General features: G+C 37.9%; 1 protein-coding gene across 5 annotated transcripts in view; it reads right to left on the bottom strand.

Moving 5' to 3' along the window:
* The window catches only part of prrg1 (proline rich Gla (G-carboxyglutamic acid) 1), a 170,163-nt gene that overhangs the window by 10,148 nt on the left and 142,447 nt on the right, over positions 1 to 17,568 (bottom strand). For all 5 annotated transcript variants that reach the window (XM_039745189.1, XM_039745190.1, XM_039745188.1 and 2 more), the window contains one exon: positions 6,064 to 6,224. In XM_039745189.1, coding sequence (XP_039601123.1) covers positions 6,064 to 6,224 — 161 coding nt within the window. The remainder of the gene's footprint in view (positions 1 to 6,063; positions 6,225 to 17,568) is intronic.

Raw genomic sequence — 17,568 nt, forward strand, 5'->3', positions numbered from 1 at the left:
AGTTATGGTATTTGGAATACTATGGCTATTCCTTGGGCCATTATATTGTTACAGGTAATCTACAATCGGATGCATTACACTAATAAACAATATGCGGTTAGTTTCAGTGTATTTATAAAGCTGCGTCAGAAATATGGTTCTAAGAAATAAAGGGTAACCACACAGGAACAGTAGTACTGCTTTGACGCTGGACTCTTCCTAGAGCTGGCTGGCCATCTAAACTGAGCGATCGGGGGAGAAGGGCCTTAGTCAGGGAGGTGACCAAGAACCCGGTCCTCTGTGGAGAGAGGAGAACCTTCCAGAAGGACAACCATCTCTGCAGCAATCCAACAATCAGGCCCGTATGGTAGAGTGGGCAGACGGAAGCCACTCCTTAGTAAAGGGCACATGACAGCCCGCCTGGAGTTTGCCAAAAGGCGCCTGAAGGACTCTCAGACCATGAGAAACAAAATTCTGTGGTCTGATGAGACAAAGATTGAGCTCTTTGGTGTAAATGCCAGGCGTCACGTTTGGAGGAAACGAGGCACCACTCATCACCAGGCCAATACCATCCCTACAGTGAAGCATGATGGTGGCAGCATCAGGCTGTGGGGATGTTTTTCAGTGGCAGGGACTGGGAAACTAGTCAGGATAAAGGGAAAGATGACTGCAGCAATGTTCAGAGACATCCTGGATGAAAACCTGCTCCAGAGCGCTCTTGACCTCAGACTGGGGCGACGGTTCATCTTTCAGCAGGACAACAACCCTAAGCACACAGCCAAGATATCAAAGGAGTGGCTTCAGGACAACTCTGTGAATATCCTTGAGTGGCCCAGCCAGAGCCCAGACTTGAATCCAATTGAACATCTCTGGAGAGATCTTAAAATGGCTGTGCACCGACGTTTCCCATCCAACCTGATGGAGCTTGAGAGGTGCTGCAAAGAGGAATGGCCGAAACTGGCCAAGGATAGGTGTGCCAAGCTCACACCTATTCAAAAAGACTTGAGGCTGCAATTGCTGCCAAAGGTGCATCGACAAAGTATTGAGCAAAGGTTGTGAATACTTATGTACATGTGATTTTTCAATTTTTAATAAATTTGCAAAAACCTCAAGTAAACTTTTTTTCACATTGTCCTTAAGGGGTGTTGTGTGTAGAATTCTGAGGAAAAAAATAATTTAATCCATTTTGGAATAAGGCTGTAACATAACAAAATGTGGAAAAAGTGATGCGCTGTGAATACTTTCCGGATGCACTGTAAACTGGGAAGGCACTGTGTAATAGAAGATATAAAACTGTCAGAAGAAAAAAAAAAATAGACAGAAACAGACATACAGATAAATAGATGTGAAAGATGCTATATAATAAATAGGTAGGTAGGTAGGTAGATAGATGTGAAAGGCACTATATGACTGATGCTGCAGAAAGTCAAGCAGACAGTAAGAGTACATTCACATGTGAAAGGCACTAGATAAATAAATAGATAGGGAAGGCACTATATAATAGGCAGACAGGGAATTCACTGTATAATAGACAAGGCAACGGACAGATAACAGTATCACACAAATATACATTTTTTTTTTTTATCTTTGCAATTAATCATCTGACACTGCAGGTAGGCAAGCAGGCAGTGAGAGTACAGATAGATAACTGTATTAACTATATAGTAGTTTCCTTTAATATATAATGTACTGTATATGTATTTTACAATTCGGAGAATTATGTCAAAAAGAAATACATTAAATCATATATCAATCGACACACGCTGCACGCAGGCAAGCGGGCAGCAAGAGTGGCGATAGATGTGAAAGGTGCTAGATAGATTGTATATGACAGGAAAAAATAGCGACCACTTGGTAACAGTATTCGCTATAAATAATGAAATCATGAATTAATCAACAGAAATAACCGTGCAATCTACATTTTAAACTTCACGATTTACTTAATAATAATAATAAAAAAAAAAAAAAACACAAAACACCACAGCAGCACGTCTATGAAGGCAGACGCTGCAGGCAGGTAGCAGGCAGAGCAGCGAAAAGCACAGAACTGCGCCCCCCAAAACGGAAGTGGCAGAAAATAGATCGCATCGGTAGTAGTTTAGCACTACCAAACAGAATGAATGGAAAACGTTTTAAGGAGTTCTTGCTAAAGAACACGAGTTTGCATGTTCTCCCCGTGTCTGTTTCCGGGTGCTCCGGTTTCCTCCCACAGTCCAAAGACATGCAGGTTAGGTGCACTGGCGATTCTAAAATTGCCCCTAGTGTGTGCTTGGTGGTGTGTGTGTGTGTGTGTGCCCTGCGGTGGGCTGGTACCTTGCCTGGGGTTTGTTTCCTGCCTTGCACTCTGTGTTGGCTGAGATTGGCTCCAGCAGACCCCCCGTGACCCTGTAGTTAGGATATAGCGGGTTGGATAATGGATGGATAGATAATAATGGGAGTTTGGAACAGTGCAGCAATGACTCTATAGTGGCCCACGTAATTTTCTCCAGTTTGAAGTGTCTACAAATTAACCTCAATATCTGGAGTTGTTTGCTGTGAATCTCCCCCACTAAAGGTACAGGGTTAAAGGTACAGAGATGACCCACAGTCTGTATAAAGTTCATACCGGCTTGTAATCTTAAAGAGTTAAAATCTGCTATTCTCAACTTAAGTAACGATGAAATCTCTGCTAATGAAAATAGGACAAACGTGCAAAAGACTGGTGTGATTCAAGTGACAAACTTATATACCACAACTTATGTCAGAGATTTGGTTAAGTGCAGGTGATTCAGTTTCTCTCCACAATCTTTCTCCTCCTGACTAACTTTTTTTAGCTTACCTAGAATTGCAGGTTGGGGTAGTGGGATTGCTACTGTTTTTCATAATCGTTATAAATGAAATCTTATGGCTGTAGACAATGTTTCCAGTTTTGAGGCTCAGTTGTTTAAGTGTCAGTTATGGCAATAAGGTCCAATTTCTCAAGAGTGATCCGGCTCGCAGGATCCTCATTGTTGAGGACCCGAGTGGCTGCACCAGGCCAAGGGGATGCCCATGTAACACCTGGCTGCAGCAGACAAATGGCCATTTCTGGAGGGTCAGACTGAACCGTGTATCTGCCTGTTCCCCAACCTGACCTGACCTATAGTGCTTTAAACAAGGAAGCATCAGGCTTTTATCTCTACCTGGGAAAGCAAAAGCATGACCAAAAGACAAACCGTTCTGGGCTATTATATACATTACCTATGAAAACATATTCACCACCTTGGAAGTTTTCACTTTTTGTTGTTGTGTAGAATTGAACTGCTGTGGATTTAATTTGTCTTTTGCGACACTGATAAACATAAAAATACTCTTTAATGTAAATCATCACTGGTGTGCCCAATTAGATTTACAAGTCACCTAATTAGTTAAAAGGACATCATGTCTGTAGTCAGGGGGCTTCAATTGATTGTAGAATAAATGCTGCTGTATCTAGAGGGTCCAACATATGGCGAGTTAGGATGGTGGCATAACCCACGCAATAAACACAAAAGAACACTCCAGGCAAATACCTGAAAAAGTGGTTCAAAAACACAAGTCAGGGGATGTTATACAATCAGTGAATAGCCCTTGGAGTACAGCTACAATCATTAAATAATGGAATAAGTATGGAACAGTTGTAAATCTGCCTAGAATATGGAACTATGACTAGTGACGGAGGCCACCAAGAGAGCTGTGTCAACTCTGAAGCTACTGTGGCTGAGACTGAAGAGACTGTATATATAACAACTGTTGCCTGGCTGCTTCGACAGGCCATGGATTTATGAGAGAGTGGCAAAGAGAAAGTCACTGTTAAAAAATAAACACTCAAAATAACTTTGGTAGTGTTTGCCAGAAAGCATAAATCAGAGATTCAGAAGACAGCTTGAAAAAGGTTCTATGGTCTGATGAAATGAAAATTGAGGTTTTTAGTCAAAGTACACTACTATGTTTGGCATAAGGCAAACACTAAGCAAAAATGCACCATCTGCAATGTACAGTGGGTATAGAAAAGAATCACTCCCTTAGAAATATTCCCTTTTTTTGCTTTACAGCCTTAAATGAAAACACACAAACCAATATTTTTTGCAGCTTTACTTAATGCAATCTATAACATCCAAGTGAAAGATAATCACAGCTACAGTTCAGAAGAATTTAAAAAAATAAATAACAAAAAATACTGAGATTAATAAAGGATTGACCCCCTCCAGACAATATTTGTTAATTCAAATCAGGTGTAAGTGACCACCATTCCATGGTAACCAGCTTCCACCTGTGATCAGTTGTAATCAGTGTGATTAGTGAAGCATAAAAATAGCTGTTCCTGCAGCATTCCCTTGCTTGGTAGTGCAACTGACAGCAAACAACTGACTATGGGTGGCAAACCACTTTCAAAAGATCTCAGGGATAGAGTTGTGGACAGACATAAGGCAGGAGATGGATACAAAAAATCTCAAAACGCTTTATGAATCCTAAAGGAGCACCGTAAAGTTCATAATAAAGAAGTGGCAAGTGTTTAGTACTACTAGGACCCTCCCTGGATCTGGTTGTCCCCCCAAACTGGATGGAAGAGCAAGGAGGAAACTGGTAAGAGAGGCTATCAGGAGGCCAATGGCCACTTTGAAGGAGTTACAGGATTTTACAGCAAAGAGTGGTCATTGTGTGCACATGATAATTCCATAAGCGCTCCACAATTGTGGCTTGTTTGGGAGAGTCGCAAGGAAAAAGCCACTTCAAGAAAGGCCACATTATGGCTCATTTGAGCTTTGCTAGAATGTACCTTGAAGACTCTGATACCAAGTGGAAAAAGGTCTTATGGTCAGATGAGACCAAAATCAAACTATTTGGCCTGAATACTAAACGGTACACCTGGCGGAAATCCAATGCAGCTCACCATCCACAACACACCATACCTACAGTAAAGCATGGCGGTGGCAGCATCCGGTTATGGGGGTGTTTCTCTGCCGCAGGGCCAGGGACTCTCGTTAGGTTAGAAGGAAAAAATGGATGGAGCAAAATGCCGTCCAATTCTTAAGGAAAACCTGCTACCCTCTGCCAGAAAGTTGAAGATGGGCAGAATGTTCACCTTTCAACACAACGACCTGAAGCACAAAGCAAAATTGACCATACAGTAGCTGGAGGAGAAAAAAGTGAATGTCCTCATGTGGCCCAGTCAGAGCCCAGACATAAATCCCATTGAAAAATCTGTGGAAAGATTAGAAGATAGCAGTCCAGCAAGGCTCACCCATCCAATTTGGGTGAACAGTTCTGTAAAGAAGAGTGGGCAAATATTGCTCAATCTAAATGTACAAAGCTGATAGAGAAGTATCCCAACAGACTCAAGGCTGTCATTAAAGCAAAAGGTGGTTCAACAAAATACTGACATTGGGGGGTGATGCTTTATTGATCTCAATATATGTCTTCTTTTTGATTTTTATAGTTTTTGTGAACTATAGCTGTGATATCTTTCACTTGGATGTTATAGGTTGCATTGAGTAAGTAAAGCTGGAAAGAAATATTTGTGTGTTTTCATTTAAGGTTGTGAAGCAAAAAAAAAAAAAAAGGGAATATTTCTATGGGAGCGATTCTTTTCTATACACACTGAACAGCATGGTAATGGCAGAATCATGTTGTGGGGATGCTTTTCTGTAGCAGGCCTTGGAAGGCTTGTGAGGGTCTAGGGTACAATGAATGCAGCAAAATACAGGGAAATCCTGGAGGAAATTATGCAGTCTGCACAAAACCTGCACCTTGGGAGAAGATGTTTTCCAGCAAGACAACAACCCCTAAGACAAAGGTACACAGGCATTTCTTAAAAACATCAATGGTAATATCCTGAAATGGGCGAGTCACAGGGCATATCTCAATCAAACTGAGAATTTGTGGCTGGACCATGCAACCTGATAGCGCTTGAAAAGTTTTGCATTACAGACTTGTTATTGCTCAATCTCATGTTACACTGCTGCAAGACAAACCTCTTGGAATTTTTTTCTGCTTAGTTTCTCACCTAAAACTAAGGAAATAATATAAAAAAAAATACAATCTTAAAGCTAGACTTCTTTCCCCCACTTTTTTTTCTTCCCTTACCGTTTTCTCATCATTTTCGAAAGCCTCTCTGGCTTCCTCATAGCTGCAGATTTCCTCACGACATTCTTGTTCAAGGTTGCCTTGCTTTATTTCTTCAAGAAAACTGTTTGCCCGAGGAAACCTTTGCAGAATAGAGTTGGCTTGGTTTGGTGAAAGGAACACTAAAACATAAAAAGCATTTTAAATTAAGATAGATGTGTGTGGCAAAGCAAAAACAATAAAAAACAGTTTAGTGAAAACAAAAATGTACACTGATGCACCAGGTAACTAACTGTCAGGGTGATCTACATCTGTGAAAATGACCTGAAATATTCATTAGCTTGTCTAAATATTATGGTTTTTGAATGTTTCACCAATGCTCCTGTAACACATTTAAGTGCTCAGCCTTAGGAAATTGCCATTAAGAAAGTCAGAACACCCTATTACAAATACATCCTACCTTATGCAGTCTTGGACAGGACACGAAAAGAATCTTATAAAAAAAAAAATAAGATGCTGACCATTAAAAAAAAATATGTACTCAGGACTCCTAAAAGGAAATAGTGCCCCCCTCCCTCCCTCTCTGCTATGCTGGAGGTTATGAAAATGTTCCTTATTATTAGCCCAAACACTGCAGAATGTGAACAAGCTTTTCAGGAATAAACCTGTTCTTTACCAACATGAGAACCCACTTAATGATCTAAGTGTGACAAATTTTAATGCAGCTGTATATACAGATCACCGACTGTGGTAATCTAAAGGTGGAGGACACTATAAAGGGCACACTGCACCACCTCAGAATAACTCTGAAGGTCATAAATAATGTTTTCCACAGAGAAATTGGTGAAGTGTGAAAACAAAATTTGAGAATACAATATTAATGCAGTATTCCATTATTTTTAATAAAATATTTTTGGTTACATTGGAAAAAGAACACATCAACATAACAAAATAATTTCAAAATCATCCATTCACTGAAAACATCTTTTCCAAAATCCAGATTGTGTTTATACTGTATTGGGGTAGAAGATAGGGTACTAGGCATAGATGTATAGCAAACGTTTACAAATAAAATGTTGCTGAAAAAAGTTTATATAAAAAAAAGTTGGGCAACCAGAAAGCATACCTGGACTAACAGGTGTTTAAAGCTGGTGGCCCACTAGACTACTATATGCATTTACAATTTGTCCATCCCTTTAAAAGTGTATGCATTCATATGTAGCTATATGTATTACTGTATACCTCTAAAAACCGCACTGAAAAAAACCTATGACAATATTAATTTTCTACAACACGTCTGTCCCACTCAGAGATCCAGACTATATTTTTTTGGTCCATTGGATGCAAAAATAAACTTCCTACCCACAGACACTACAGCTGATGTCTACGTCTTATACCAGAGAGACAAACAGAGTTTCACTTTTCTCTTGCACAATATTCAACTATTTAACAATATTCAATCCATTACTTGTACTTGGCATGTTTGTACACTTTAACCAATCTCTTTGGTATCATATTTAAATTTAAAGGAGTCAAACTGGAACCATTTAATTCTGTACTGCCTGCATATCTACAAGCTTTGCAGAAAAAGAAAAAATTAGCATTGCTGTTCAAGAGCTTGGCACATGAACATGCAGAGAAATAAAACGAGTGGTGTACTAGATTCATCATCAATTAAATGGTAATTGTACAACTAGCACTCCCCAACTGTTACTCTTTCAAACTTGGTCAACAGAGTTTGCAATCAACATGCAGTGCAGCAGTCTATATTCTTAAAAACTGTCTTGTGCCTTTTAGGATGCAGTTATATTTTTTAGAAAATGAGTTTTTGCACTCATTTCTCCCTTCTCTGGGGGTGCCACTGGTTGGGGAGCCAGGGGTGAAGTGAGAAAAGAAAAAAAAAACACAGCACAGTGTTCCTCCCTGGAAGAGGGATGTGGATTACACTGTGATCAAATCACTAGCTGAAATAGTGTTATTTTTATTTTCTAGTTTCAAATGTTCTCGCAACACAGCGATGTGAGTGGCGTGATACAATGACATTTTATTGGGTAGTGGGGTCCTTGCATTAAACAATGAGGCTAACAATGAGCATGTAGTCAACCCAACAAGTACTCATTGATTTGCTGAGAAAAATTGCTATTGTACTCTAAATTGAAAATGAAAAAGCGCTGCTCGGACAATTAACAGAGTCAACGTGCAGCAGACAGCCTCTAGATATAATAAATGAACCTTTGACGTCTGATCTGAAATACTGCACACTGCAATGCTTCAAAGTCATACTAAGCAGAACTTACAAATCAAGCATAGTCTTGAGTCCTTCATCAAACACATTGTTCTTAATAAAGTCAAAAATTTGCTCAGAAGCGGACTCAAGCTTTATGCATAACCGTGATTAAAGTTGAGCTATTACATACACAATATATGACACAAAGAACTAATCATAGACAACCATCCATTAGAATGACCTGAATCTCAGCTATCCAATGGTATGTGGCTCTACGTAGGTGGGATATTTGATAAAAGCGGATTAACTTGGCTGTAATGCACGGTTTGCTTTTACCTGTGTAAATCGCATATTTTAATAATGAAAGAGAGCAGACAACATGGAAACATATATAAAAATACCATTATCGCTGTTGATTGCCATGTGGGTTTATTACAATGTAGACAAACAACTTTGAAATATGCCAGTGTCCCACCAGTGGGACAAGTTGTGCATAAGTGGTTGAAAATTCTAAAGACATCTCTTTCTGGTTCAGAATATGCAGCAATTTAGCCCACAGGAAAAAAAAAAAAAAAAAGTGTTAGGCACAGAAGAAACTTTCCGCACGTTTGGCAGTACACAGTGGATAGAATTATGATGGAAATAAAGCAACATTAACATTGAGCAGTATTATGGTTATGGACTGGTATATCTGTCACAGATTAATGGAGGTGCTCTATGCTGAGCTCTGGTCGGCCAGAAACTGACTATGGAGCACAAGGGAAAAAAAGTTTCCAAGATTTTTGTATCAGTACTGACTTAGCATTACCTGCACAATTGGCATTGACAAGTGATACACACAGAAAAACAAAAATGCTTTTGAGGTGTTACTATTTTGATGTCAGTGCAAATGCTCTTAAGATGATTTTTTTTAAACAGTGTATTGATTTTAGACTGAGATTTCAATGTTCACAACTATAATTAACCATCTTTTCATTTGTACCTTTTACTTCACTTTGCACTGACAATGGCACTAGTGCCACACAGGTTTGTAACCAATCCTTACATTTTCCATGTAACAAAAATCCAATACAGGATCAACTGGGAACTGGGCTCAATCCAAGAAGCATGGGAGTTTCTAAATTGTTACGTAATTTCTTTATATTTAAATAAAGAAACAATTATATTGTTACAAAATACACATTTTTAAGTTAAATTATGACACAAGGGTACAGTTTTGCTATATTCATTCTAAATTGTGCACACCTGCATTATTGTGTTGCAAAGAAACAAGGGAGTCTGAATAATAAAGGATTAAGAGAGAGCACTCTCTCAAGAGACGCATTTCCAGGTGGGTGGCATTTTCTTTGGAGTGTTGGTAAGAATGCCTGAAAAGAACACCACTTTGCACAAGCCAATTAACAGCTGAAGGGATTGCCTATTATTGTTACTAAACATTAAAGAAAAAAAAAATAACAAAAAACAAACCAAAAACGTTCCTATTTTACTAATGCACCCTTAATTCAAATGAAGCTGTATTTTTACAAAAGAGTTGAAAGATTGCTATGTCTATCCAAGAGATGCTTAACCCTGTTCATAATACTACCTTTTTTTGCCTGCTTGCAAAAGAACCCTTCAGTGCAAGCATATGGCTTTAACTGTCTACCATGCACAAACCCCCAACAAAGAGAATTCCTAAGCATGTTTGCACACCATCTGGCATGAAGAATACAGTGTATTCATAAAGTATTCAGACTCCTTCACTTATGCACACTTTGTGTTGTAGATTTTAAAACAGATAAAATGTACCATTTTTGCCCATCAATCTGCACTCAATAACCCATAACAACAAAGTGAAGCAAAAAGGTTTGCAAATTTACTAAAAATCAAAAAGTGAAATTTCTCATTTATGTAAGTATTCAGTATAAGGTGCACTTCAAATTATGGTCAGATATTTGCTTTAATTATTCTTGAGATGTGTCTAGAACTTGACTGGGGTTCGCCTGTGGGACACTGAACTGACTGGACATTGTTTAGAAAGGCATTGACATACCTATATACAGTCATATGAAAAGGTTTGAGAACCCCTCTCAGCCTGCATAATAATTTACACTACTTTTAACAAAAAAGATAACAGTGGTATGTATTTCATTTCCTAGGAACATCTGAGTACTGGGGTGTTTTCTGAACAAAGATTTTTAGTGATGCAGTATTTAGTTGTATGAAATCAAATCAAATGTGAAAAACTGGCTGTGCAAAAATGTGGGCCCCCTTGTAATTTTAATTTGAATGTATGTAACTGCTCAATACTAATTACTTGCAACACCAAATTGGTTGGATTAGCTCGTTAAGCCTTGAACTTCATAGACCGGTGTGACCAATCATGAGAAAGGTATTTAAGGTGGTCAGTTACAAGTTGTGCTTCCCTTTGACTCCCCTCTGAAGAGTGACAGCATGGGATCCTCAAAGCAACTCTCAAAAGATCTGAAAACAAAGATTGTTCAGTATCATGGTTTAGGGGAAGGCTACAAAAAGCTTTCTCAAAGGTTTAAACTGTCAGTTTCAATTGTAAGGAATGTAATCAGGAAATGGAAGGCCACAGGCACGGTTGCTGTTAAACCTTGGTCTGGCAGGCCAAGAAAAAAAAAACAAAAAAACAAAATACAGGAGCAGCATATGCGCAGGATTGTGAGAATGGTTACAGACAGCCCACAGATCACCTCCAAAGACCTGTTGTATGCAAATGCTCATTTATACAAGCCAGATTCCTTTTGGAACAAAGTGCTTTGGACTGATGAGACAAAAATTGAGTTATTTGGTCATAACAAAAAGCGCTTTGCATGGCGGAAGAAGAACACCACATTCCAAGAAAACGACCTGCTACTTTACTGTCAATTTTGGTGGAGGTCCCATCATGCTGTGGGGCTGTGTGTTAGTTCAGGGACTGGGGCCCTTGTTAAAGTTGAAGGTCGGATGAATTCAACCCAATTTCAACAAATTCTTCAGGATAATGTTCAAGCATCAGTCACAAAGTTCAAGTTACGCAGGGGTTGGACATTCCAACAAGACAATGACCCAAAACACAGTTCGAAATCTACAAAGGCATTCATGCAGAGTGAGAAGTACGATGTTCTGGAATGGCCTCTATATGACTTTACATTCTTTTGTTTTGGGTGGGGCATCACAAGATAAGGTTGTTGCTGAAATTATGCAGGCTGTGCCATCACGTTTGCAAACTTATTTATGATTTTTATTAAGCATATATTATTTGAACTGTGCTGCAAATGAAGGCTAATAAATAACTATAAGAGAATTAAAGCATCAAGTAACTTAAAATTAGTAAATTGTGGTATTCAGTTAAGTTTTGGTTTTCCCTCCAATTAAAACATTTCTGGCACTTACCGTACTAGTTCAATTCTTGGTATTTGCCTCAGCCTGTAATAGGACTACAAGTTTCTCAAGTGTTCTCTGCCACTCGGATACAACTTGATCTGATACTTTCATGACACTCCGTACCCAGAAAGAAATAGCATACCTCTTTGATGTTTGAAGAGCTATAAAGGAAGTTCACTTGGGGACACAGTGATGTGTGAACTTTTGGGATTGAAGAAAAAAAAAAAAATGCAGGACTGTCATTCAACTAAAAATACACATTCAGACAACATTGATATCATGTCATAAGTAGAATAAAAGTTCAGAGTCTCTAAATATGTACAACATGAAACCATGACTGCTGGTGTGAATATTTTTCATACACACACACACAAACAACCACAAAATTAACTGCTTGGAAATGTATTTATTCACAGTAGATTGGTGGCAAGTTTTACTTTTGTTCCAGTAAGTCCTCCAATTGAACAATGAGAGAAAGTGTGCTTACTTAGTATGTTTAGGAAACACAAGGCCATACAATATCTTTAGCCCAATAAGGACAAAAGCATCTCATCTGGCAGATGGCTATGATTGGAGAAACCGGTTAAAAAGAATAAGGAATTAGCCTACATGACAGATATATTCATATATAAGTGCATACTGTACATCATCCATAGTTTGTAAAAAAAAAAATATTGTTTTTTTTATAAAGACTGTAGCCACAAGTATTCTTTAGTGGATGAAACAAACATTCAGGAGGTGCTTATTAATGTTATGCTTTCGAAAATGGTTCAAGACCCAGCATTACAAAATTACTTGGAAAATCCATACACAAATTTTAACTGCACAGTGTCATGATTTTTGTGGAATTTTCCATTTTGGAAATAAAGAAGTAGTTTGAAATGCAGAAAGGCTGTCCGAGGCCTCCGGCAAAATTTGATTATTAAGTTGTTTTTGGTGTCAGATGATGAGTGAATATACTCGAGGGTGTGTGGTTTCAGCCTTTGTGGATTATGGATGTTAGAATCAAAGTTATTAGTGCAATATAGGGCGAGTAATAATCTGTGTTAAGTATGTATTGTGAGGAGGTCTCTGGGTGAACTACTTGAGGACAACTGTAGCAACCTGTAAACACTTTGTAACAATATGATTTATGTAATTTTACATTAGTAAAATACATAAATTGTAGTTTAATTTATAGCTCAGTCTTTACTGATAATAATGCATTCAAACTTTTACATTGTTAAATACCTGTGAAAATGTTTTGCTGTGTTCTTGAATATTCAGTAAATGCAAGGTCTCTGTAAGGATAGCATTTTGCCTGAGAATGTGTCTTAATTTGTGTCATTATTTACATAGTTACAGCAAATTAAAAGTAAGTTCAGAGTCTATTAATAAGCACCATTTAGCAATGAAATGGCCAATGTTTTGTGTTTAATACAATTTTGCTGCAAAAGTGGTATATTTTGCCACAATTAGTGGTATTTTTGCTGTTCCACAAAAATGTTGATTTTCCATCGAGTTTGTAATGTTAACATGTAACTGGCAACCAATACTTATTCCTGTCCCCAAATTAAATATATGACTGTGTTTTCTGGAAAGACCACCATTAGTTTTAGTATTCTTTTAACTTTGAAAGTAGCCTACATCTTACAGTTATGTAATGCATACATCTGTGGAAGCCATCTTAAAATAAAATACAAAATTTTGCAGTATATAATGTGTGAAAATTTTAAATTTGATAGGTTAAATCAGGCTTGCACAGTCTGTCCACACCACTGTTGACAATGTAACAGTTTGAAGGTTGGCTTGAGAGGTGTAGCTACTCCATCTAACATGTATACTGCTGTAGGTGCCCAGGTTGGCTTAATGGAATGTAAAATACAAAAACCGCCGTCTTCATTGATTCCAAACCCTATCCCTACTACAAAGAAAACAAAGAAAGGTGTAAAATCTAAGGCAGCAGATTAGAGAGTGTTGGAAATTACCAAACATGGTACACTATGGTCATCTGATATGTTATTTTTCCCAAACTGGAGTTTTTGGGGAAAAAAAAAAAATAAAACCAAGTTATGAATGCTACACTAAAAACAAAATGTGAAACATGCACTGTAAAACTTTGGTACCAGGAGCGTATTTGAGTTCTGAGTCACACTTTGGCGATAGTGTTTGCCTTTGTGTAATTATTTATAGATTTAGAGACTGGGGAACAATTACATGACAGCACTTAACATAAGCATTTCAAGGTACTGTCAGAAAGAACTCTAGAAGTGAGAGTGAAACAGTGAAGCAGATGTTTTCATGATGTGCAACAGGAGTCTTCAAAGGGATTGAGGTGGCGTACAGGTACAAGGCACCGAACGGAGAGGGAAAAGAGTAAAATCAGTGAAGCCATTTTGGAGAGAGAAACAAGGCCCAAGAGATACTGAAAGTGATTATTAACTGGAGGGTAATCAGAGGTTGGAGTCCTTGGTGCTTCACAACCATGGTTCATAGACTTAGAATTCTTTCCAGGTTACTCTACATGAAACAGACTGCTTAGAGGCCCGCTTGGTAATTGGAGGAGGCCAGGTGAAGTCCTTTGCGACTGGGTGAAGGAATCCTGGATGCATATAAAAACAGAAGATTTGCATCAGTGATGGTTCTCCTGAAAAGTCATAAATGATTGGGCAGGGGAGGGGGATGCACACATTTTTATTCTTCCCTTAGAACACAAATCAGTGGAGATAAATATGGTAATAGGTCATTTTTTTGTGTGGGAAAAGAGCCCGATGGTCCCTGAAGCAGCCTCAGAGAAGTCCTTGATTTTGTTTGTTTTTGGATTTTTGATAGGACTTGTTTTTCACAGAACTTGCTTTATTTCAATTTCTGAGAAGAACTGAGATTTTCATGTAACTTTGTTTTAATAAAGAACTGCTTAATTTCTGGAACATCTTGTCTGTATCTTACTCACTTAGCCTCAATGCCCCAAGGTTGAAGACACATGGTGGGTTCAGAGTATCACATTTTTGGAGCTCATCATCACTTTTGGTTTGCTATAATATTTTGGTTTAGCATGACTATAGAATGTGCAAAATCTGATTTTTAATTTTTTCCATGGGTACTAAATTTTCCAAACAGTCAATCTGTGGTGTATTTATACTAGCTGATATACTATAAAAGCAACCGATACAGATGTGGCTGTTTACAAAGGTCTAAGAAAGCAATTACAAGGGTGAATAATGGGAAGCAACATTTGCAGTGCATTTTACATTGGATCAAGGCCACCATCAAGAAGGGAATCAAGGATTCCTGTAGAGTAGCTTTGGAGAAAGATGAAACGGAGTACTAAAGCACAGACTGGAACCAGACTCTCCCCAAGTTCAGTCATTACCACCCCACTCTCACACTTAACTATGACAAACAACTTAATATATTGCAAACCAAGGTCAGTTTGAGATTAAAAATAAATATAAATTATATTAAAATAATTAGGTTGGTGAAGTATTTTTTCCTCTCTTTTATCTATTATGTACCATTATATATGTTATACATAAGCAGTGGCTTCAGAAAGTATTCAGACCCCTTTTTCACATTTTAGAATATTGGTGCCTTCTGATATCATTTTAATTAATTTTTCTTCACTTTAGGCAACACATTTAAATACCCCAGAATGTCAAAATGAAAACAGGTTATTAGAAATTTTTGTACATTTACTAAAAACAATAAATTAAACCATCAAATTGACACAAGTCTTCAGACCCTTTGCCTTACACTTGAAAGTTGGCTCAGGTGCACTCTATTCTATTGATCAGCAATGCCATGTTTCTATAGCTTGCCTGAAGTCCACATGTGATCAATTCAATTAATTGCACATAATTAGGTAAGGCACACACCTGTTTACATGAAGTCCCCACAGCAAACAATGTGTATCAGAGGAAAGAAAATTCATGAGTTTGAAGGAACTGGCAGCAGAACTTGGAGACAAGAGTGTTTCAAGTCAAAGATCTGGGGAAGGCTAAAAAAAATTCCAGCAGCATTGAAGGTTCTCAAGACCACATTTGCCTTCATAATCCTTGAATTAAAAAGTCTAGAAATACCGCTCAGCCAAACTGAGTCAGTTTGATATTTCAGTTTTTAATAAATGGGCAACAATTCCTAAAATCCTGTTTTTGCTTTCTAATGCTTGGGTATTGAGTGTTGCATGATAAAAAAATTAAAACATAATTTAATTAAATTTTAGAATAAGGCTGCAACAATAACAAAATGAAAAAAAAAAAAAAGTGACGGGGTCTGGATACTTTTCTGAATTGTATACAAATAAATTACTCAGACCCCTTCACTTTCTACACGCTTTTATTGTGTTGTATATTTAATTTTAAAAGGATAAATTTGGCATTTTTGCTCATTAATCTAAACTTAAATCATACTAACAAAGTGAAAACATGTTTTTAGATAGGTTTGTAAACGTAATAAAAATCAAAAACTGAAATCTCTCATTCATATAAGTAATTCAGACCTTTATTTCAGTACTTTGTAGACGCCCTTGTGGCAGCAAATACAGTTCTTTTTGGGCAGGTCTCAACAAGCTTTGCACACCTTGATTTGGGCAGTTTTACACCATTCTTCCTGGCAGATCCTCTCAAACTTCATTAGACTGTATGACACTCATCTGTAAACTACCATCTTCAGGTCTTGCTACAGATGTTATGTGGGGTTGTAAGAGATTTGTCCTGAAGCAACTCTAGTTTGGTCTTGTCTCTATATACTTCAGGTCTTCATCATTCTGGAAAGTAAACCTTTGCCCCAGCCTGAGGTTACCTGCACTCTGCAGCAGGTTTTCTTCAAGGACCTCACTGTATTTGGCTGCATTTATCCTTGCCTCAATTCTGACCACATTCTTCCAGTCACTGCTGCTGAGAAGTCCCCCATAGCATGATGCTACCACCCTCGGGCTTCACTGTGGGGTGATATTAGGCAGGTGAGTCTTCACCAGACACAGTCCATGGAGTTCTGCCCAAAGAGTTGAACTTTTGTCTCGTCATATAAAAAAATGTTTTTCCATATGCCATTAAAATCCTTTAAATGCAGTTTGGCAAACTCCAAGTAAGAGTAAGCCACTCTATCATAAATGTCTGAGTAGAGAGCTGCTGAAATGATCTTCCTTCTGACAGGTTCTCACATCTCATTAAAGGACTTTCTAAAGTGCTGCTAGAGTGACCATTGGGTTCTTGGTCACCAACTAGACCAAAGACACTCTTATCCAGTTACTGAGTTTGGCAGGATGGTCAACTCTGGAACTACCAGGACTGGTCTTAAATGTCTTCTGTTTCACAATTATTGAGGCCATTGTACGTCTGGCAACTCTCAACGTTTTACAAATGGTTTTATACCCTTGCCTGGATCTTAACTTCACAATAATTTGATTGTGGAGAGTTCCTTGCAGATTTCATGAATTGTTTTTGTCCTGACATACAGTATGAATTATGGGATGTAACATACACAGGTTTTTGCCTTTCTAAACTATGTCCACGAAATTCAATTTGTCACAAGTGGACTTCAATCAAGTTCAAGACACATCTCAAATATAATTAAGGCAAACGGGGTTAACCAGACAATAATTTGGAGTGTCACAGCAAAGGGTCTGAATAGTTAGTTATATGAAAGAGAGACTTCAGTTTTTGATTTTTAATAAAATTGAAAACTTTTTTGATAACATGTTCTCACTTGGTGTTTATGGGTTATCGATTGTAGATTGATGGCAAAAATGGAAAATGTATACAGTACATTTAAAGTTAAATCTACAACAGAATAAAGCGTAGAGAATGTGAATGGGTCTGAAGCCACATAAAATACACACTGTAAATACATACATAAACTGTACCCATATGCATAAAGTTATAATACTCTGGGTGGATTCAGTATTATAACGTTTGCAATGCCCCATCTATTCAGATATATCGTATAAT

Source organism: Polypterus senegalus, chromosome 2 (genome assembly GCF_016835505.1).
Source record: "Polypterus senegalus isolate Bchr_013 chromosome 2, ASM1683550v1, whole genome shotgun sequence".
NCBI lineage: Eukaryota > Metazoa > Chordata > Cladistia > Polypteriformes > Polypteridae > Polypterus > Polypterus senegalus.